General features: G+C 34.2%; 3 protein-coding genes across 3 annotated transcripts; 2 read left to right on the top strand and 1 right to left on the bottom strand.

Annotated features, from left to right (window-relative positions):
* The first annotated feature begins 447 nt into the window (after positions 1-447).
* Positions 448-1,385, top strand: LOC139875929 (uncharacterized). Its single transcript, XM_071863227.1, has 2 exons — positions 448-570; positions 663-1,385. The coding sequence occupies exons 1-2, from the start codon at positions 448-450 to the stop codon at positions 1,383-1,385; spliced, it is 846 nt and encodes a 281-aa protein (XP_071719328.1).
* A 56-nt stretch (positions 1,386-1,441) lies between these two features.
* On the bottom strand, positions 1,442-2,170 carry LOC139875928 (F-box/LRR-repeat protein At3g59190-like). The gene has a single exon (XM_071863226.1). The coding sequence runs from the start codon at positions 2,168-2,170 to the stop codon at positions 1,442-1,444; it is 729 nt and encodes a 242-aa protein (XP_071719327.1).
* Positions 2,171-3,330: 1,160 nt separating this feature from the next.
* On the top strand, positions 3,331-5,049 carry LOC139875927 (putative F-box/FBD/LRR-repeat protein At5g52460). The gene is made up of 3 exons (XM_071863225.1): positions 3,331-3,852; positions 4,293-4,457; positions 4,774-5,049. The coding sequence occupies exons 1-3, from the start codon at positions 3,331-3,333 to the stop codon at positions 5,047-5,049; spliced, it is 963 nt and encodes a 320-aa protein (XP_071719326.1).
* The last annotated feature ends 17,984 nt before the right edge of the window (positions 5,050-23,033 follow it).

Raw genomic sequence — 23,033 nt, 5'->3', positions numbered from 1 at the left:
GCTGCCGTACGGGCTCTTTTCCCACTAATTATTTGGGTATTCCTATAGGTAATAACATGAAGTTAGTGGCTAAATGGGACTCGTTGGTTGAGAAATTCCGCTCAAAACTATCCACTTGGAAGGCTTCTTTGATTTCGGCAGGTGGTAGACTTACGCTCTTAAAATCGGTTATGGGAAGTCTCGGGATTTACTTTATGTCCGTTTTCAAATGTCCGGAAATGATTTTCAAACGGCTCGAATCGATACGCTCAAGATTTTTTTGGGGCGGTAATAACTCAACAAAAAAAATGGCATGGGTGAAATGGAATACAATTTTATCTTCTTTCGCTAATGGAGGGTTAAATGTTGGAAGTTTAAAAGCATTTAATCTTGCGTTAATCTTGAAGTGGCGTTGGCGATATTTGTTTAAACCGGATGATTTTTGGGTTTCAATCGTTAAGGCCATTCATGGAGATGTTTTTGAGCGAACGACTGTTAATGGTTCTTGGTCGAACATCGTGGATACTTGCTCTAAAGTTATTTCAGATAATTTGTTACCTGCAAACTACATTCGTTTGGAAATTGGAAATGGTCAAAAAGTGAGATTCTGGCACGATTTATGGACCGGGAGCACGAGTCTCGCTACACGTTATAATAGGTTATTTCATCTCGATACGAACCAGAATGATGTTGTTGCTAATAAGTTGGTTAATGGGTCGTGGCAATGGGTTTGGGCTAGAGAGAACATTGGCAGTCGTAACTCATCTCGGCTAGATGGTCTACGGAACGAAATTCAAAACGTTTCTCTTTCTGACCGAGATGATTCGTGGCGTTTCGACATCAGTTCGGATGGCCTTTTTTCAGTTAATATTGCGAGAAAGGCCATGGATTTGGTTTTGCTTTCTTCCACAAACATCCCGACAGTTTGGTACAAGTTCATACCTCGAAAGGTTAACATTTTCTTATGGCGATTTCGTATTGACTCTTTACCTCTACGTTGGAATCTATCCGCGAAAGGTCTCGAATTAAACTCGATCGTCTGTCCCGTTTGCAATAATGGTATAGAGATGAGGTCTCATTTGTTCTTCGGCTGCAGCTTAGCTTCGGAGTTATGGCATAAAGTTCGAGTTTGGTTGGACTGTAATATGCCCTTTTTCTATTCGTGGGTCGAAGTAGTTAGTTGGATCGAGAGCTTGAGTTCGACTTCAAGTTCTAAACATAAGATCGTCGCGGTTACGGCTACTCTTTTATGGGTCATTTGGAGATTTAGAAACGGTATTGTTTTTAATGAGCATATTAGTAGAAATAGTCTTTTTGATGTTACTAGATTATTTTCTTTTCGTTGGCTTAAGAATAGAGGCCATGTTGTTTCTAATTGGAACACATGGTTGTCTTTTCCTTTGTAATTTTTCCTTTAGCGTCTTGCTGAGGAACGTTGTTTGGTTATATATTATTTTGGCCGTTAAAAAAAAAAAGAAGTAAACTCTAGCCTTAATTTCTTCAATGATGGTGAATACAACTTAATCTTATACAACTCATCATTAAACACTTTTCTCTCCACGAACAATTCTTCTAAATGTGGACATCCGGAAATCAAATTCTCAAATGTTCGATCGTGTTTAAAATAAACAATAGATACCAAATTGAGTATCTTTAAACACGGAATAAGTAGACCATCTTCAGGGACGTCTAAAACGAATCCTTTTAAAGTTAATGCAACTAATGTTTTGCATGTCTTGAATAGATCCCAACACAGGCTGACCTTAAATATATTAGATGGAAGTGTAAGGTCAAGTTCTTCAACTTTAAGCTCGACAACAGTACGAAGAGTATTCATCGCACGCATGTAGCTGGACCCAATCGAGCTTTGAAAAAAGAACTTTTGAATTGGCAAACCCCCACGAGAAGCAAGGGTTTTGTCAACAAAATCATGATAATCCATGACTTGTTTTTTTGTTCGACATTTCGGCACCACGAAATGTAGATTTGGGAGTAAAGCCTGCAAATCTTTCCATCTGTTTGATAGGATGATGGTTCGATAAGAATCAGCATCTGGAAGTATAGAGAGGATTCTTGAAAGTAATATTTCGTCGGGTAACTTGCTAATTAAATCTTCATCTTCCTTTTGCTGTTGTTTCTGGATTTCATTTTTTGGCTTTTTGATCCGAGTTCTACCCCATTGCAAAATCATAGCCGGTTGAAGAGATTCAGATGAAATTGTGATTAGGGTTCTCAAAATTGGGGTTTTTTGGGAGGTGATGAAATGGTGTCCAGGGAGGATTGTTATTTTCAGGAAGAGCTAGAATTAATGCTTTATTACAAAGCATTTAAAACATTAAGCATTTAAATCATGTGACATAAGAAGATGACAAACTTTATAATTAATTTCCGTAATAGATCATTATGTCAAGATCTTTACACATTTTAAAATGTGTATTGACTATTATGCCCCTGCGAGTCATCTTGAAACATATCTGTAGTTGAGCTATTTGAACTTTCTGATTGAAGGTGTTTGACTACTTACTGATTTAAGAACAATACTTAATAGATTTTAATGTTTACCAATAACACGGGACACCAAATACTTTTTGAATTTTCTAATGACAACCTAAGGGTTGTCAATAAGAATTAAATTTTGTAGAAAATAATTTTGTATTTTGCTAGTTGAGAGTAATTTTTTGACGGGATAAAACATGCATGTCTAAATTTTTTATTGGCAGCTCTAAGGGCTATCATTATCATTAGAAAAGTTCAATACTTTTTAACCTCTTACAGTTTTTTTGGCTAAATCTCTTTTTTTGTTTAATTGAATCTTAAATGCTATTAATAGATGTACTAAAAATGACCAATATATTAAATGCTCAATTTAAGTGAGTATATATTGTGTGAAATGTAATTAACTCCGCATTTGCAATGTCCATTTTTTCATAAATTTTAATACTCCAAACTCCAAAAGTTACGTACTGTATATGTAAATTTAGATGGGCCCTATAACTGCAGCCCATATGAATTGAATTTGGCTCTTGCTATTTCCAAGATAACGGACTTTACATAGATCACATTCGACTCAAACTAACATCCCCAATCATCAAACCCTAATTCTCAGTTCTTCAACTAGAAATCATCAATCTACTATCAGAAGCAGTTATGTCCAAAAGGCCGAAACATTCATCTACTGATGCTGATAACAAAATTGTAATCAAACAAGAAGAAGAAAAATAAGATTTCTTCAACAAATTACCTGATGATCTCCTCACAAAAATCATATCATGTATTCCGGATGCACGTGATGCCAAACGCACGTGCATTTTATCGAAGAGGTGGAACCTTCTACCAATTCTCTATTTCGTAATGCCGCCTTTTATCCGTTATAACAAACGAGCGAAATTGTTTTACCCAAATTCTTATAGGTCTACATCTTCGTCCAATATAAAAGTCAAAGAGTTCCATGATTCAGTAGATAAAGCCTTAGCTCTTCATCAGGGTATGCCAATTCAAAAGTTTGTTCTTTGTTTTATGGATGAACATTGTGATTACAGTCGTCTCAATAATTGGCTTCGTACCATTGTTTGTTGTCTAGTTCAACAACTAGAGCTTAATTTGGTTACTAGTAGTATGCATGGTGTTAGTGCTCGTATAAATATATTGAAGAACTGTAATACTCTCATTGAATTAACATTAAGAGGCAAATTTGTGTTGGATATGCCTGAAAGTAAAGGCGTGTTGTTTCCGTCTTTAAAAAAACTCAATCTTCATTTTATTGTTTACTATAGCGAACCTCTGATGAAGTTGATTTCTCAATGTCCCGTATTAGAAGAATTATTTGTGGAGAATCGAATTGAATCATATTATGAACGCCTTAACACGTTTAAGGTCTCCTCAACGTCTTTGAAGAGATTAAGGATGTCCTTTATTAATATTTTTCTAAGGAATCCAAATGTTGTCATTAATGCTCCTAACCTTGAATACATATACTTTTCGGATCAGAATACAACAAAATACCATATAATGAATCCATTATCTCTAGTGGAAGCACACATTAATGTTTCTAGCCACATTTTCGAACTCTTCACAAGCCTCTCGTCAATCAAGAAGTTAATATTGACCCATCAAACTATACGCGTAAGTATACTTATCCGTGTAAACTTGACTCCATCTATGATATGCAATACTATATACACTTACATATGTTGTGTATTTTGTTACTTCTCATATCAGTTATATATGGAGTATATATGTTAGGACTCTATAAGATATGTAAGTAAAGCACAAAAAAAGACATCTTAATTACTTCTAATGGTTGTTTTCTGCAGGAGGCTTTTACCACAAAACACATTTTAATTAGGGAAATTAGGGTCATGCCCTTGTTTCCAAACTTAGTCAAGCTTTTGATTGGTATCAATGGTCCTTGGGAGTGGGATTTCTTGATGGTTCTCTTAAATAATATGCCTAATCTTGAGCATATTACCTTTACTCATGTAAGTTAATTTGGGCCTAAAAATTTACTTCTTTGTTTAAAATAAGGAGAATATAAGAGATGTGTTAAATATTATGCTATATTATTGAATTTGGATTTGCATATCGAGTCTCTTTCTCTTATCATTGTGAATTCGAATTTGTGTTTGGATAAACACAATTCTACCAATGATATTGTCATTAAGGGCTACATGCATACTTTGCAAGAAAATGTTTAATCCATTGATAATATAAATTACATCTTTATCCTAAAACCTATCTACCTCTGTTTACACAATTATGTCCTGTTCTCACTACTAATTATTTGTTTATCATTAGGGGCTTCTATGTGTAGACAAGATCTTTGGGAACTATAACCCACCAGTAATAAAGACACCTCCACCTTCTTGTTTGCTTTCAAACATGAAAGAAATCATAATACTTAGGCTGAAAGCTGTTACATGTGAAGAGGTTGCCTTAATTAGGTATCTGCTTAATACTGCAAAAAATCTGGAGATATTTAAAATGAATGCTCCTAAAATCGGTCGTAACAGACGTAAAGAGATATTGAGTTTCTCTCGTGGCTCCAAATGTTGCCGGGTCCAATTTGTTTGATTGCTCTCCAAGATCCTGACTGTGATTCTCATATGTTCTGACTGTATTACATTATGAAGATGTATTGTGTCGACTTTATTTCATATATTAATTCTGGAACCATCTTTAAAAACATCACTTTTAACCTTAATGTCCCGTAAAATGATGCTAAAGTCATGTTATGGGGGTAAATTATATTATAAATAAATCACATATACTTTGTATGTGGATCTGGTTATGGTATGCATGATAATTTTCATGCCCTGTCTAAAAACAGAGTATCATAAGTCTTCCCTTTCTAACTTAATAACTAGGATTACAAATTATAATTAAATTTGTAAATATATGTCTTGATCCTGTTGGGTACGCTAAATATAATATGCATCGGTAATGGAAGCACTACTGGAAAAACCCCAATTGGGGACAACAAAATTTTGTTTTTAGGGACGACATGTCGTCCTCAATAATCTTGCGGGACGACATGTCGTCCCCATAAAGTCGTCCCCAGTGTTCTGTCGCGAAAAGTTTTTCGGGACGACTGATTTTTTTTAGGGACGACGGTGGGACCCACTTTGACTTTTCAATTGTTAATCTTGTCCATTTTTTGGGGACGACTTTTAGGGACGGCATGTCGTCCCTAAAGAAATAATATTAAAAAAATCATTTTTCCAACGAATTAATAATTATAATATTTTTAATCTAATTGGGACGACTCTTTAGGGACGACATGTCGTCTCTAAAAAAATAATATTAAAATATCCTATTTTCATTCTAAATAATAATAATAATATTAAAATGTAATTGGGGACGACAAAAGGGTACAACATGTCGTCCCCAATAAGCTGTTATCGTTTTTGGGCCGATTAAAAACTGCTTTTCCAGCCGTAAAAACGGCACATTTAAACCAAATCAAAACCTGTTGCACAAAACACAATATATTTCACAAACACAAGCTCAACATTAATTAAAACATGTCCGAAACATTATCCAACCGTTACAAACTTAATCCGAATACTAAAAGATTACAATCCGACACAAAGTTTACAACCTTAAAACATTATCCAAAGTTTACAAACTTAAACCAAATCCGAATAGCAAACAAACTTACAAACTTACCTTGCTTCATCTTCATTTTCTTCATCACTTTCGCTTTGAGACGCACCACTTTCTTCCATGTCTTCATCGTCATCACCTTCGTCTTCACCTTCGGTTTCTTGAGTTTGATTGGGGGTTGGGAAAAAAGATTGCCATTGGGGCGGGATTGCCATATTGTTAAAGGCAAAAGTATCGTATACCGCTTCCTTTAGCAATGGGTTTTCGGAACCCGGTGGTGGTGGTCGTCTTGTTTGACAAGTTGATGATGAAGATGATGTACTAGCCGATCCGGGTAACGTTTTACCCACTCCGCGACGGTACCCGCGACGTTTGCCTAAAACTTCCAACATAATGACTTCATCACTCCTTTCCGGATATTTTTCTTTTAATTTCAACATTTTTTCCTACATAGTTAACAAATATTATTATTAGTATTATCATATAACAATACGACAACCCATATTCACCATTTGACCCATATACACATATACATATACTTATATTGACCCATATTGACTAAATGACTCAATTGGGGACGATTTTAATCCACATTGACCCCAATTGACCATTTGACCCATATTGACCATTTGACCCGTATATACATATACATATACTTATATTGACCCATATTGACCCGTATATACATATACATAAGTATACTTATAGTTACGTACATAAACATACATAAGTATACTTATATACATATTTACGAAGAGTAAAATGTTAAATTCCCAATTGATGTTTCACAAATACAGCAACAAATGTATGTGAATGATTTTTTTTCTTTTTTTCTTTTTAACGATCTAAATAAATGCATGAATTTTGAAACATTTAAAAATGCCAATTTCATACAATATTGTGCAAGCCCCACATAAATATTTATTTGCATACAAGTATGATTGCTTTTGCCTTTCATGAACATGTATCTTCAGAACGATGCAATGCATCTTAATTTTATTTTGTTGGTTCAACTTCATCGTTCTAAGATAGCACATGTATAGACACAGTAGCGTTTTTGGTATACATATTCAAAATTATACTTAAGATGATTAATTGAATTTTTATCACTTTCCATAATTCTTATCTAGAAAGAAACAATAATAGCAAAAAGTATTAGTGTCAATAGTGAGATATGTTCTGTTTGAATGGTGAATCACTTATGTTCAATTTATTCTTGTGAGAAAGAAAGTGTTGACCATGTGCTAATTAGTCATAAACATACATACAATTGATTCAAAGTTCATGTATGTATGTTAATGTTTCCCCAAATGGCAAATTTTGAAGCAGAGGACAATACCCACTTTGCATAAAAGGAAATACTACAATTTGAACATCAAATGCAACCTAGTTTAAGTGTTCCAAACCTTCATATACACATAAAACAATAAGCATAAGCATAAACATAAACATAAACAATAACATTTATACTTATACAACTTTATAACAAAATTCGGATTTAATCAACAAAGCTTAATCAACATGTTCTTGATAATTTCATAACAAAAACTACAACTTTTATAACAAAATTCGGATTTAATCAACAAAAATTTCATAAAATCATCAAACAACAGCAAAATAATAATTAAAGCATGAAAATCATTTACCTAAACATAATCAAATACAACAATCTTCCAAAACACAACCACAATTATTGGATTTAAAGCAACCAAAATACCAAAATTTTAATTTGAAAAATAAATGAAGAACATACCTTTTTAGTGTTTAAAGATGCAAGAAATGGTTGGAATTGGTGTTCTTTGAACCTGAAATCGCAGCAATTAAATTCGGATCTTAACAAACTCAAAACAATAAAATTTAATTTTGAAAGAAAAATATGAAGAACATAATTGTTAGTGATTAAAGATGGAAGAAAAGCTTTAATTTGGTGTTTTTGTACCTGAAATCACTGCAAATCGCCGAAGTTTCGCTATATTTGAGAGAGATGCGGTGTAAAATGAGTAAAGTGGTGGATGGATCTGGTTTTAGCAGGTCAGTTCATTAGGGACGACATACAGGGACGACATGTCGTCCCTGATTAGTGTGGAGGGAAAATTTTGGGTTCCGCCATTTTTTTCACGAATTTTTTGAATTTTTTAACATTTGTTTATTTTTTAACATATATATATATATATTATTTAACATATATATTTATTATTTAACATATATGTTTATTAATTTTACTTTTTAAAATTTTTATAAACTTAATATTTTATAAAATATTTAATTATATACAATTTTATTTATATTTACTTCTATAAATATTTATTATTTAAAACTCTATTTATAATTATTAATTTTATATATTTATTATTTAACATATATAATTATTAATTTAACATTCAAATTTTTTAATCACTTAAATATTTTTTGTAATTACTTATAAATTATACAAATTAAATCATAATTAAACCCTAATTAAATCATAATCTAAGTCGTGACTGCAACAACCCCTAAATGATCCGGTTTGGCGAAAAACTTTAGCCCTAATTAAACTATCAAGACATAATTAAACTATCAAGCGCTAATTAAACTATAAACCCTAATTACACCCTAATTAAACCCCGTTATATTTGGTGGGAAACTTTGGGCGGGCAATTTTTTGGCGCTAATTAACTTTTGGTGAGAAATCACCTTCTATTTATACCCAGTTTTGTTTCTTCTATTTACACATTCAAGTAAGTCTTTCTTAATATTAACACCATGAATCACCCTGATGTGTATGGGGAACAATACATCTTTAACCCTCAAAATTTATACAAGATTCAAATATTACAAATAAGCACGCACAACTATCGAGCACTTAAAACCCGGTTATTATAGCTCTTAATGTAAGTATTCTTATCAAGTTCGTCCCAAGAGAGCGGTGTAAGTTGAATACTTGAAATTAATAGTTATCCTAGGGGTTTGTTTGATTGGGGGTTCTGCGAGAGCTTTTAACTAACAGCTAAACCTTTTCAATTAAACAAACTTAAACTTAACTAGCACAAGTAACAAGTAACTAAGAAATTGAGATTTAATCAATAAGACAAAGAGTGTTCACTTATCTAATCCTCTCTATACTTGGATTGCCCTTGTTTTACCCAATTTGATATCACTTTTAGATTTGGTGCGGCGCTTTTGGCTTGGCAGGAGCGACGTATTTGGCAGATAGGAACGGCGCTTCTGCTCACTGATGAAAAATGGAGCCAAATCATGCATGAGAGTGCCGCTTTTCCATTAGGAACGACGTTTTGGACCTTCGATAGCGGCGCTCCTTTACAAGGAGCGGCGCTTTTTAAGCTGATTCCTACGCTTGACATTTTCTTTGCAACTTTTGAGCAAGACTTGGTCAATTTTACACCAAGTTAGGCTTTTTGCCTTGAGTCGACACTTTGGCGCAAGAAAAACAACTTTTGGGCCCAACTATCATCAAAACCGAATAAAATGAGGGCAATATTGCGGAATAAAGCATATATAGTTGGAGCAATATCACACCCTCATAATCCATATGCACCACCAAGAAATCCAACCAGACCTATTAGTGAAGGTTATGAGTTCAATCTACAAGATCTTCCAGAAATCGAGCAAGAATTTGAAAGAATGGGTTGACTTCCTTTCATTCGGGTTAATAAGTACTCGTTTCCTCTACTCGTCTATCACTTCTATTCAAACTTTCAATTCATTAATGAACAAACAGTGAGGTTTCGAATCTTTGACGTTCCATATGAGTATACTCTTCAAGAATTCGGTGCACTATTGGGCGTTCCATTTGATGGTATAAATATCTATTATCCCGGTGAAGACATTCAAGATCTTTCCGAGGGTATCGTACCACATGAAATGACCATACTTATATGCCGTACTTGTGTTCCATACAAGGTTACTTATGCATGTACCTGGGAGGGACCACGTCGGACAACGGCTAGATGGGAATACCATATAAAATCCAGCTCGGTTAAGCGTACACGCTACCGGCATCATCTAGGCGAATACAAAGGGCATTAAGAAGACAAACTATATTAACACAAATAAGCCCCCCGACAACTATTCTGCCCAGATCATGGCAGACACTGTGAAGAAATACTCGGAGTGAATACGAAGCAAAACCCCTCCCGACTAATCAAGGCATTCACCCGTAATGACCTAGTCGGGGCCACCACACTGCCGGAATTATCACAACTTCCCGGCTTAGTATTCCGACCAAGGATAATGTCCCGAGACAAAAACCTGTCCCGGGGCAAGTGCGATGTCCCGGAGCAGACACTTCACACTGAAATGAGTGCACTGTCCCAGAACGAGTACTTGATCCCGGAACAAACACACAAACAAGGTGCATGCCACATCAGCTCATGAATCTAGGAAAGTTTGTTAAGATCTGCTCGATTATTCCCATGAAAGGGACATGTGCCACGTCACCCCTCGGGATTGAAAAAGTTTGTTACAACAATGAAAGGGACATATGCCACATCACCATTCCCTCATAACATCTATAAATACGTAGACAAGATCATTTATTTCACAACACTTGATGCATTAATGTTACTCTACTCAAATTAATTATGGTAGCATCTCTCCAGTCATTAATACAATTCGATATTTAACACCTCATCATCAAAATAGTAATACGAAACCTTAATTAAAGCTTAAATACAAACATAACCATAAGGTCACTTAAATTTAAAAACAAAATTATAATTAAAGCTTAAACGTTATTACATTTGATGGGACCCTTTGGGCGGGAAAACTTTGGGCGTGAAACCTTTGGGCGGGAAACCAACATTACACCATTGGGCGTTCCATTTGATGGTAGAAATATATATCATCCCGGTTTTGAACTTCAAGCTCTTCCTGAATTTATTCCAAAATATGAAAGTAGGGCACTTCTATGCCGTACTGCTGTTCCATATAGGACCATAGTACGTTAAGTACGGTAGAGTTAATAATGCTCATTTAGTCGCTTCCCGAATGAATGGTCTTTATAACTCAAAAAGATCTCTTCCATATGGAGCGTTTATGAATCATTTACTAGGTCGGATGCTTGTAGCCATCCTCGTCGTCGCCGTTAGTAGTGTGATCTAGTTTGGGTAGCTTTTTAAGATCATCATTTAATAATTTCCGTTGAAGTGTGTGTTTAATTCAGTAACATTGTATGACCTTTATTTAATGTTTGTCATTTGGAGTGTTTTAATTCACAATATTTGTATAATATTCGATTGAATGTTTGTCGTTTGTCCGATGTTAACTATAGTAAACTGAAAAAAATGACAATTTCATTCAACATATCTTATAAAACGATACAATCAATACTTGAAAACTAGAAAATGACAATAACACAAACGATACAACATAAAAACGATACTAATAATACCAAACTTAACTAAACTTAACAGTTTAGTTGACGGAAATTAAAATACATTTCTTAATCTTCGAAAACTAAATAAAGAGAAATGCGATTGGAACGCCAGTTCAGTGTCTCTTTTATACCGTTCTACTGCTCTTCGCTACGGAGATATGTAGCGGACAATTCCGGAACATAGTCATCTTCGTAATACAACACGTTCGTGTGTTCGAACGGAACCATTTCTTTCAAAAAGCAAAACAGGTCCTCTAAACTTGCGTGGCGAACGTCAATTTCTCTGAATATAGACTGAGAACTACGGGCATAATCGTAAACTCTAATTTCATTACGGAATTCACTTCCGTAATACACTTCCAATGAGACGATCATCGGTGCAAGGGTCAACATTTTCGATGTGTTTTTAGTGTGTTAAAAGTGTGAGTAATGTTTGAGATAATTATGTGCTTAAATAAGAGAAAATCTGACCAAATTGTCGTCCCTAAAAGTTTTCGGGACGACATGTCGTCCCCAAAGAAATGGCGCAAAAATTTCTCACTTTTGGAGCTAAAATATTTCTGCTCCAAAAAACAATTAAATAATAATTTTTTCCTTGGGACGACTATTAGGGACGACATGTCGTCCCTAAAAGTTTTGGCGGAAATTTTTTCACTTTTTGGAGCCAGTTTTGACGAAATAAAATAAATAAAAAAGGTAATTTCTTTGGGGACGACATGTCGTCCCTAAATGTCGTCCCAACAAAACTGGTCAAACGTTTCAGAAAAAGCTGGGACATTTTTTGTCGTTTTCCTTTCTTTTGGGGACGACTGGATGTCGTCCCTAAAAGTGTCGTCTCTAATTCATCATTTTCTTGTAGTGAAGGTAAGGAATTCATATATCTATTATGGTATCCTCTAATTTACACGAAGGAAAGACTCATGATGATACATTAAACTCAAAGCCGATTTCGTTAAATATTTTGAATCATATCGGCTATTCCACTTGCTTTATGTTTTATTTACTTATTCTTGTGTTATTATGGAATCCACATATTCATTCAGTTGATGTTATTAATGACTTTTTTACTTATTTAGTCTTTCATATGGATCGTCTTATGGATACCTAATCCCAAGGAACTGAAAATTATGTTAAACTTACATATAAGACTCACTGTAGTGCGCGTGTCGGTGGGATGGGTGCTCCAAACACGACTCCAGCATGCCACTAGATTGTTATGGTGTGCTTGCTCCAAGCACGGAGTAAATTTTAGGCGTGTTGGGATATTTGTGGTTTTTTTTCCTATTTTTTCACCACTTTTCACTCAACTTTCATTCAAATCTAGACACATCACTCTACACACCCGAATCAGTCTTCTATGGGTGTTTTCTTCTGTTTGGTCTTTTTTTGATAACTGGTTATAAGATTTACAAATTATTTTGAACAGAGTAAAACATACCTAATCATGCATCAACTTCGTTACGTAGTAACAATCCATGAGATCTAATCTACTCCATGTTTTCGTTTGAACCTCCGGCCTTATCCCTAATCAATGGTCAAATTACAAGGAGTTTTGGTTGTCACGGATTATGGAAGCAATCAATTCACAAGAATTGTGTCAGCGGTAAAAGCGAAATCTTTAATGAATCTCTCCAAAAATAGTTAATATGGGATGTGTTCATCAATACATCATGATCAAGCTTCCACAAGTAAACAATCGGATCTTAGCTATTAAACAGAAATTACACAAAGTTAAGATTTACAAATTATTTTGAGCATAGTAAAACGTACCTAATCATACATTAACTTCATTACGTAGTAACAATCCATGAGATCTAATCAATTCAATGTTTTCGTTTGAACCTCCTGCCTTATCCCTACAAGCAGTTTGTGTCAGCGGTAAAAGCGAAATCTTTAATGAATCTCTCCAAATATATTTAATATGGGATGTGTTCATCATTACATTATGATCAAGCTTCCACAACTAAACAATAACGTAGACATCTGATTAAACCATTTACATGTTTTATAAAGAATAAAATACAGACTCAACTTTACATCTTAAAAAATACAAAGTCCATTATTCCTAAATTAATTGCGTATATGTAGCTCTAGGTGGGCCCTAATACTGCAGCCCAAACTATCAAAGAGTACGGACTTAACCTAGACCACATTTGACTCAGGTTTTTTTATGTTGCGATCAGACAAATGAATCAAGCTATCAAACTCGCGTAACCTCAAACTAAAATCCCAAATTCTCAAACCCTAATTCTCAGTTCTTCAACTACAAATCATGAATCCTCGATCACGAAAAGTTGTGTCAAAAAGGCCAAAACATTCATTTTCTGCTGTTGTTGATCATAATAAAAATGTAATCAAAAATGAAGAAAAAGAAGATATCTTCAGCAAATTACCTGATGAGCTCTTTACAAATATCATATCCTTGATTCCGGATGCGCGTGATGCCAAACGTACATGCATTTTATCGAAGAGGTGGAACTACATTTGGGAATTTCTACCAATCCTCTGTTTCGTTATGCCTTTTCTCCGTTATAACAAACAAGAGAATGAGTTTTATTATGATTTTACTAGGTGTAATTTATTGCCAAATGAACAAGTACTTCAAAAGTTTAATGATTCGGTTGATAAGGCTTTAGCTCTTCGTAACAGTAAGCCAATTCAAAAGTTTTTTCTTTGTTTATCCAAGGATTTTGATTACAGTCGTGTGCTTAATTGGCTTCGTATCGTTATTAGTTGTCTAGTTCAACAGCTAGAGCTTATATTGGCAGCTAGTACTAGTGGTTATTGTGTTAGGTTTTATTGGGGTATATTGAAGAATTGTGATAACCTCATTGAGTTAACATTAAATGGAAAATTCGTGTTGGATGTGCCTGAAAGTAACGGCGTGTTGTTTCCGTCTTTGAAAAAACTCATTTTGATGTATATAATTTACTCCGGCGAAAATACTTTCGTGAATGTGATTTCTCAGTGTCCTGTATTAGAAGAATTAATTGTGAAGAAACTCTACTATCAAGGTAATGATTTAATTGAGACGTTTAAGGTCTCTTCGGCGTCTTTGAAGAGTTTGAGTTTATCCTTAATCGATTACGACTCTCAGGTCATGGTTCATGACGTTTTCATTGATGCTCCTAACCTTGAATACATTTACATGTTGGATGAGGTGACAAGCGAATACCATATGACGGAGTCGTTATCTCTAGTAGAAGCTCACATTGATACTTCTAGACGCCTGTTAGAACTCTTCACAAGCCTCTCGTCAATCAAGAAGTTAACATTGACTCGTCAAACTATACGAGTAAGTTTACTTATCTTTTTTTTTTTCACAACACGGAATATTTATCTGTCAAAAGAAGTATATTCTTGATTTTCTTGCAGAAACAGGTATGATTGACTGCAAACCAGCTGATGCTCCAATGATTCCAAACCAGAAGCTATATATGGAAGATGAAGTTGATCTTGCTGATAAAGGGCAATACCAAAGGATGGTGCGGAAACTCATCTATCTTTCTTACACTCGACCTGATATAGCACGTGCAGTTGGAGTTGTGAGTGAATTCATGCATCAACCACAGGTTCACCATATGGAAGCTGTAATGAGAATCATCAGATATTTGAAGAAAACAGCGGATCATTGAGTTATATTCAAAAAGAATGGGCACTTTGAAACACAAATTTATACGGATGCAAGTTGGGCTGGAGAAAAAGGAGATAGACGGTCAACTTCCGGTTTCTTCACAATAATTGGAGGAAACTTAGTTGCGTGGAAAAGTAAGAAACAAAAGGTCGTGTCCCTATCAAGTGCTGAATCAGAATTTAGAGGTATCGCAAAGGGAGTAGTGGAGGCATTATGGATTCGAAAACTCTTGACAGAAATAGGATTCCCTCCAAAAGAAGCTATTCAAATCTTATGCGACAATGAAGCAGCCATTGCCATTTCAGAGAACCCGGTTCAACATGATCGAACCAAACATATTGAAATCGATCGACACTTTATCAGAGAGAAGTTAGATGCCGAAATTATTTCACTTCCATCAATCAGATCAGAAGATCAACTTGCCGACATCCTCACAAAATCAGTCAACGGAAGACTCTTCAGTGAAGTTCTTGGCAAGTTGAATATTGGAAACCCCACTATTCAACTTGAGGGGGAGTGTTAGAATACTGGATTAAAACATCAAACCAAAGTTACCTTTTTAGGTAACTAACTTTAGGCTCAGAAGTAAAGTTCTCTTCATCATTTCCTTATTAAGAAGACCACAAGACAGCATATGGTTTCAAGTTTCAACGGATATAAGTCAACCATAACAGTCAACCACAACAGCTCTTTCCCTTTAGAGTAAAGTGGTTCCAAAAGTAATAATGGAGCCTAACTTCATTAGGAAATAGCTGTTGGAGTTTTTGTGTATAAAACACTTAGCCTTGTAACAGTTTTCATCAATCAAGATTGTTTTTTTTTTTTTTTTTTCGAACGGCAGAAATCAATCAAGATTGTATCAATTCAGCTTGTATCAATTATTAGTAATCAATACAAACGATCATATTCATTTTCTTATCAATTTAACAGGAAAGACACATGATGATACAGTAAACTTGAAACTGAACTTTATTCCATTTCTGTAAAGAAAATATTTGGTGACATTGACTCTTCGATTTGCTTTTTTTTTTTTTTTTACTTATTTGGTGTGATTATAGAATCGAAATAATCATTAAAGTGACTTGTGTAATGATATTTATATGTACAACTAGTGCTTCATATGGATCATCTTATAGAAGGCCTGACAACATGAGCCTAAAAGCTTGCAAAATACAGCATGCGTTTTAATGTTTTATTACATCATCAAATATATCCAATTTCATTTGGAATAAACAGACTTCTGTTTCTTTATGAATACTGAACTGATGACAATAAAGTACATCATGTTGGGGTGCAAACCTATCTCACATAGGAGGGAGACAAAAACAAATGTATGTATATAAGTCTAAGTGGAAGTCCCTCTAATACCAATTGGTTTTAGAAAAGGATGGACTCTTGGGCTTATATTGCAGGACATTGTGTTTGGGCTATGCGATCTTACAAATGGCATCAGAGCTAGGCTATAGCCCGATGTGGTGAACGATGCAGTGGTGGCGCTCCCCTAAGCGCACGGTGCGACATGACACACCCCTCGGTTTGCCAACGATAATGGAGCCATGGTGCCTTATATCGAAAGTCTTCCTTCCCAAGGCGTGGAAGTGCGGCGTGTCCCGATGGTGAAAGAAAAGTGAAAGAAAGAGATCTGCGGTATAAGAGGCGTGTCCCGGTAGTGAAAGAAAAGAGACCGGTGATATAAGATGGCGGGAGTATCGTTGAAGGGGAGGCTCGGTGATGTGGTCTCGGTTTGAGGGGAGGATTGTTGGGGTGCAAACCTATCCCACATAGGAGGGAGACAAAAACAAATGTATGTATATAAGTCTAAGGGGAAGTCCCTCTAATACCAATTGGTTTTAGAAAATGATGGACTCTTGGGCTTATATTGCAGGACATTGTGTTTGGGCTATGCGATCTTACACATCATTGCTAAGGAAACTGATTATATGTTAGAGGAAACTGGTACGGAGTATAAAGTTATAGATTTCAATAATCCGAGGTATCACCTTCCTGAATGAATATTGATCGTATATGTTGGGTTACAATTTTGGGATGATACGAAGAACAACATTGTTGATTGTTGTATCAAAACAAGAAATTGGATATAATTTAAATGACACGTTTGATTTAGATGTACCTGAAGCTTAGTTTATTTTTCTGTGCTAGAAAAAACTCAATTTGGCTTCTATTTTTTATTTGTGTGAAGAGAATCGCTAGAGAATTTGATTCCAAGTTGCCCTGTTTAGTAAGAATTAGTTGTGGATAGAGGATTTCTAATACTCCGAATGATATATATAACTTTTAGCAAAGCACTTAACTATACGAATAATATTGAAAGGTAGATATTTATAACAGAGTAAAACAGACAAGTATATGTAATATTCCATAAAATTACCACCATAACTTTGATAATATTTATAACATATGTTTCAAGAGTGTAATCACTTATAAGTATAAGTAAAATATAATGTTGGCATAAAGCAAAATTTAATGAGTTATTATATATAATATGACTGAGATTTTAGGTCTTAATGGTCTGTTTACACTTTATGCGTATGATACACACAATATTAAATAGTTGAAGAAAACACGTTAAAGTAAGTCGTATTAAGCTATTATCTATTTATCTATATTGACAAATTTATGAAAGTTTAGAATGGTTCAAGCCTTTTTTAAATCAACATTTTTTGCAATTTTCACCACAAGTGAAGAAGATTTTTGGATCCACCACTGACTGTTGATGATTACGAAGCTATTAGTCATGTAGATGATGAATACTGAATTTAGAACAACAATGTTTCAAGATTTATTTATGATGAAGGTCGATTAGAAGGTGAAGGTGAATTTTTTATTTTTTTTACATCGATTGGGATCACCTGAGTTAAAAGTGTTGAGAGAATTTGGGAAACAGGAGACGTGATCATTTTTTGGGTGAATTGTGTGAGAAAATGTTAACTATTAGTGTGTACCGTGCGTGGTGATGATATTTATGCTCAATATCATCATCACTTATATATCAATATCATCATCACTTATATAACTTATTTGAACTATAATATATACATCATACATAATTTGAGTCCTAACAAACTAACAAACTGACACCTCACCATCATTAGATTTGACGCCACGTAACAAGCCTTACAATGTCGAATCTTGTCAACCTGAATTCTGACGTCGTTTTGAAGCCCCGTAGTGGGTTTTCGTAGAAAATTGTTTGTATATGTTATAAAGATTTGAATACAGACTCAATATTACATCTTAAATTTGTGCAAAGTCAGTTTTTCTAAAATTATAATAACTAAGTTACGTATGTATATGTAGGTGTAAATGGGCTCTATAACTGCAGCCCATACAAATTCTATTTGGGTCTTCAAGATAACGGACTTGACCTAGACCACACTTGAGTCAAGTTTTCTATATTCTCAAAATCGTTTTTTCATTATGCGATAACACAATAGAATCAAATATTCAAATTCGGCTAACCTTAAACAAAGATCCTCAATTTTCAAACCCTACCCTACATACTTTATTGATCAAAAAAATCACAACCTAATTCTCAGTTCTTCAACTAGAAATCATGAATCTGCAATCAGGAAAAGTTGTGTCTAAAAGGCTAAAACATTCATCAGCCGGTGCTGATGACAAAATTGTAACCAAACAAGAAGAAGAAGAAAAAAAATTCATCAGTAAATTACCTGATGATCTCCTTACAAAAATCATATCCATGATTCCGGATGCTCATGATGCCAAACGTACATACATTTTATCGAACAGGTGGAACTACGTCTGCTCATTTTTACCAATTCTCTATTTCGTTATGCCTAGTCTGCGCTATAACAAACGAGATAATGAGTTTTACTATGATTGTGAACATCCTAGTAAGTTTTTAAAAGGAACAAGCCAAAAAGTTTCATGATTCAGTAGACAAGGGCACAAGGCTTTGGCTCTTTGTCGCGGTATGTCAATTCAAAAGTTTTTTCTTTGTTTATCCAAGGATATTGATTACAATCGTGTGCTTAATTGGCTTCATATCGTTACTCATTGTCTAGTTCAACAACTAGAGCTTAGGTTGGCAGCTAGTGAAAATAGTGTTTGGTATTATTGGAAAATATTGGAGAACTTTAATAGGCTCATCGAGTTAACATTAAAAGGAAAATTCGTGTTGGATGTGCCTGAAAGTAAGAGCGTGTTGTTTCTGTCTTTAAAAACTCGGTGAACGTGCTTTCTCAGTGTCCAGTATTAGGATAATTATTTGTGAAGAAACACATCTATTGGGGATATAATTATCAGAAGACGTTTAAGGTCTCTTCAGTCTTTGAAGAGGTTAACGATATCCTTAACCTGTAACTACTCTAATATCATCTCTCATGACGTTGTCATTGATGCTCCTAAACTTAAATACATTTACATTTACATTTTGGATCATGTGACAAGCAAATACCATATGACCGAGCCGTTATCTCTAGTAGAAGCTCACATTAATGTTTCTAGAGGCATTTTGGAACTCTTCACGAGCCTATCTTCTGTCAAGATGTTAACCTTGACTCGTCAAACTATAAGCGTAGGTTTACTTGTTGGTGTAAACTTGAATCCATCTTAGATATTTAATACTAGATCCACTCACATTTGTTGAGTATTTAGTTTCTTCTCATATCCGCTATATATGGAGTATATGATAATACTCAGTATTATATTTGTAAGTTTCTGCAAAGTACAAAAAAGATATATTGTTAAAAAGCTGAGAAATACTGAAAAGTTTTTGGGGGTTATTCAATCTATGATGATGATCTCTAATGTTTGTTCTGTGCAGGCTTTTAACTCGATCCATAGTTTAATTAGGGCCAGGCCCCTGTTCCCAAATTCAGTCAAGCTTTTGATCGGTATCAATGGTTCTTGCGAATGGGATATCTTGTTGATTCTCCTAAACCATATGCCTAATCTTGAGCATATTACCTTTACTGATGTAAGTTCATTTGCGCCTATAACTTAATTTTGACAATAACAAGAAGAAGAATATAAGAGATAAGTAAAGTTTTATGTTCAAATTTTGAATTCGGTTTTCGATTAGAATTTTTGGTTGGATAAACAAAATCTAATCGTAATTTAAATTACATCTTCCTCCCAATTAAGCAAACCCATCAAACTCTGTTTTTATAGTAATTTCATGTGTTCTCACATGAAATTACTCCAAAGGTACATTCCCGTCTACTTAATTTTTTTTATTTACGTTTTATGTTAACGTTTTTACGTAAAACGTAATAAAAAATAAAATTTTAATAACGTTGACCTAAACTTATTTATTTTTTTCATTAAAAACTTTTAAATATTAAAAAATTAGAAAACATAAAACGTGATACATAAACCACGTAAGGATAAATTACCCAGTTAATTTCATGTAAAAATTTAACTTTTATTGATTTTTATATAATTATATTTAAAAACTACTAACTTTTATTTGGATTTTGAATTTATACGGAGTAGTTAAAAGATAGTGTTGGGAAAGGTAATCTAAATAAAAGGTAATTAGATTAGAATGTGGGCTAATGGCTCCACGTGGATGAGTGTAACATCCAAACTTAAAGTTGATGTAATGATGTTTAAAATTTTGACAGGACAAAAATTAGTGATAAGTTGTCTGAAAAGAAGTTTTTTTTTTTTGACTTCTTAAGATCATTTTAGTCCAAACTAGATAAGGACCCACCGCGCGTTGCAGCGGTTATGCAATTAGCGTTTTGTTGTTAAGATAGTATTTATTTATATTAAAAGTTTAGATTAACAAAATGTTACGTTAACTGGCTAGATGTTTTTACTGGGAAGTTATGCCTACAAAATTTTGGCTAGCTCTTCCCATTCCGACTTCTGTTTCCAATATAATCTGTTGAAAATTAATGTTAGTTATTCTATAATGATACGCCCTTCATTTCATGGTCCCTTCGAGGGTAAAGCGGAAACACAAACAGAAGTTTTATTGCGATACATGGTTTCGTGTACAGCGAAATACCAGTAAGCAAGTACCCTTTCGTCACAAAAGGTAGTTGCAATTTTTCAATCAATCATGTTTTTCCTAATTTCACTCATTCTTGCCCCGATGATCAACCATGATCTCTTAACCTACTCGGGAGAATCTCCTGAAAAGCAACATGATGAGTCAAACATTTTCAAATCATAAAATTATTGTATAATATATTCATTTGAGAATAATACCATCTAGATTTTTAAAACGGAGTGAATAAGGGGTTCATATCTGACTTGATGATGATTGCCAATATTGGCATCTCATAGCTGCATAGTTGTTTAAGAAGAACCAGCCACAACCACTGCCACATATATCTGCTCAGTATATATCAATCCATCGATAAAACATAACCAAATTTGACCTGTTTGTTAGTAAATGAATCAAATATTGCAATCTTTGTGATCTACCTACCATCAATTGTGGATTATTATGAGAATAAACAATAAAAAAAATTTGTTAATGAATCGTTTTCTGCGTCAATATCTTTAGGAACTACAAATGCTCATATTTTGTTACTACAAAAGCTAACGAACAACACTTTTGTCCTATGATAAAAAAAAATGATGTGTTTGCAGTGGAAAATCACCAAAAATTCTACCATAAAAATAGATTTAACATTAGCAATGATTTGCAGGATCAAGTTGTGATCATGTGTACGTATTTGGTAGGAAATTTCTACCCAGTTCAAGAGTATCTATGCACTCCATGCTTTGGCAACGACTCTAAATTTGTTGAGAATATGTTCAGCCGCAAGAGAAATATAGTACAACAACATTAATCTATAAGTACCAGACTATAAAAAGATCCAAAATGCAATTAATTAGTAAGTTCAATCACAGGAATAACCAAAAAAAAAGACAATGAAGCTACCTATTTCACAAACAAAATATAAAATGTATTATCACAACATAACACACAAATAATACTACCAGTTGTCGAAAATGAAGTTGAACATTACCTGCAACGCATACACTCGACTCTGCCATTGAAACACCAACAGACATCGAGGGAAACTGAGCAGAATCCGGAACAACTGCAGTTGTCGAAATAGGAATGTGTGAGCCATAGTTAGGACAATCATATATAGAGTTACAATGCTGAGCTGAATATACAATCTGGTGTTGAAAGGGCATATCATTCGAAGCAACAACTGTGCCTACAAAATTCAACACTATAAAGTCTACTGATACTTTGATATCATAGCAACTATATATGAATACATGACAATATCCATGCTGTTGAGTGTAAATTAACAGTTAAATAATGACATAAATATAGATCTATATACCTAATTTTCTATCTAGTAACTCAATTTTTAGAATGCACAACGCCTTGTGCGCTGTTACTTTAATTTGGACAAAAATATGAAAGTAACACTTAAAAATAGTTAAGAACAAAAGATATACGCCACTAAATTTGACCTGAAACGAAGTTGCGAACTCCAAAAAAGTAGTAATACTCAAAATGTATCCCACCAAAAATAGTCAACAGACTTCAAAAGAATCAACTTGAGTCCAATCTGTCAATTGAAAATATATCCCACTAAATTTGACATGAATGGAACTTGTAAACTCAAAATCAGTCAGTTACATTTCACTGATCTGCCAGTGGAAAGTTACAGTTAAAAATATGAATTTTTAAATAGTCAACTTGGGTGCAATCTGTCAATTGAAAATGTATCCCACTAAATTTGACCTGAAACAAACCTGTAAACTCAAAATCAATCCATTACATTTGGCTGATCCGTGAAACATAAACGTAATAGCAGTTGTCACACATGGATGAACCACTTTGATACTCAATAGGAATGCTTGATCAGTTATAGCATCATGATGTTGATATTACATTGAAAAATATTACACTTAGAATATAAAGTTCATGATGTGTGCGAGGTGTAGTACGAAATAGATTATATTTTACTACTAAATACT

Source organism: Rutidosis leptorrhynchoides, chromosome 11 (genome assembly GCF_046630445.1).
Source record: "Rutidosis leptorrhynchoides isolate AG116_Rl617_1_P2 chromosome 11, CSIRO_AGI_Rlap_v1, whole genome shotgun sequence".
Classification (NCBI taxonomy): domain Eukaryota; kingdom Viridiplantae; phylum Streptophyta; class Magnoliopsida; order Asterales; family Asteraceae; genus Rutidosis; species Rutidosis leptorrhynchoides.
Note: the sequence above shows the minus strand (reverse complement) of the source record. Positions and strands in the feature narration are given on the sequence as shown.

Coding starts and splice junctions, on each gene's coding strand:
- LOC139875929 (XM_071863227.1), top strand. CDS start 448: ATGGAGATGTTTTTGAGCGAACGACTGTTAATGGTTCTTGGTCGAACA. Junction 571..662: donor TCGTTTGGAAATTGGAAATG/GTCAAAAAGTGA, acceptor GATACGAACCAG/AATGATGTTGTTGCTAATAA.
- LOC139875928 (XM_071863226.1), bottom strand. CDS start 2,170: ATGATTTTGCAATGGGGTAGAACTCGGATCAAAAAGCCAAAAAATGAA.
- LOC139875927 (XM_071863225.1), top strand. CDS start 3,331: ATGCCGCCTTTTATCCGTTATAACAAACGAGCGAAATTGTTTTACCCA. Junction 3,853..4,292: donor AACGCCTTAACACGTTTAAG/GTCTCCTCAACG, acceptor TGTTTTCTGCAG/GAGGCTTTTACCACAAAACA. Junction 4,458..4,773: donor AGCATATTACCTTTACTCAT/GTAAGTTAATTT, acceptor GTTTATCATTAG/GGGCTTCTATGTGTAGACAA.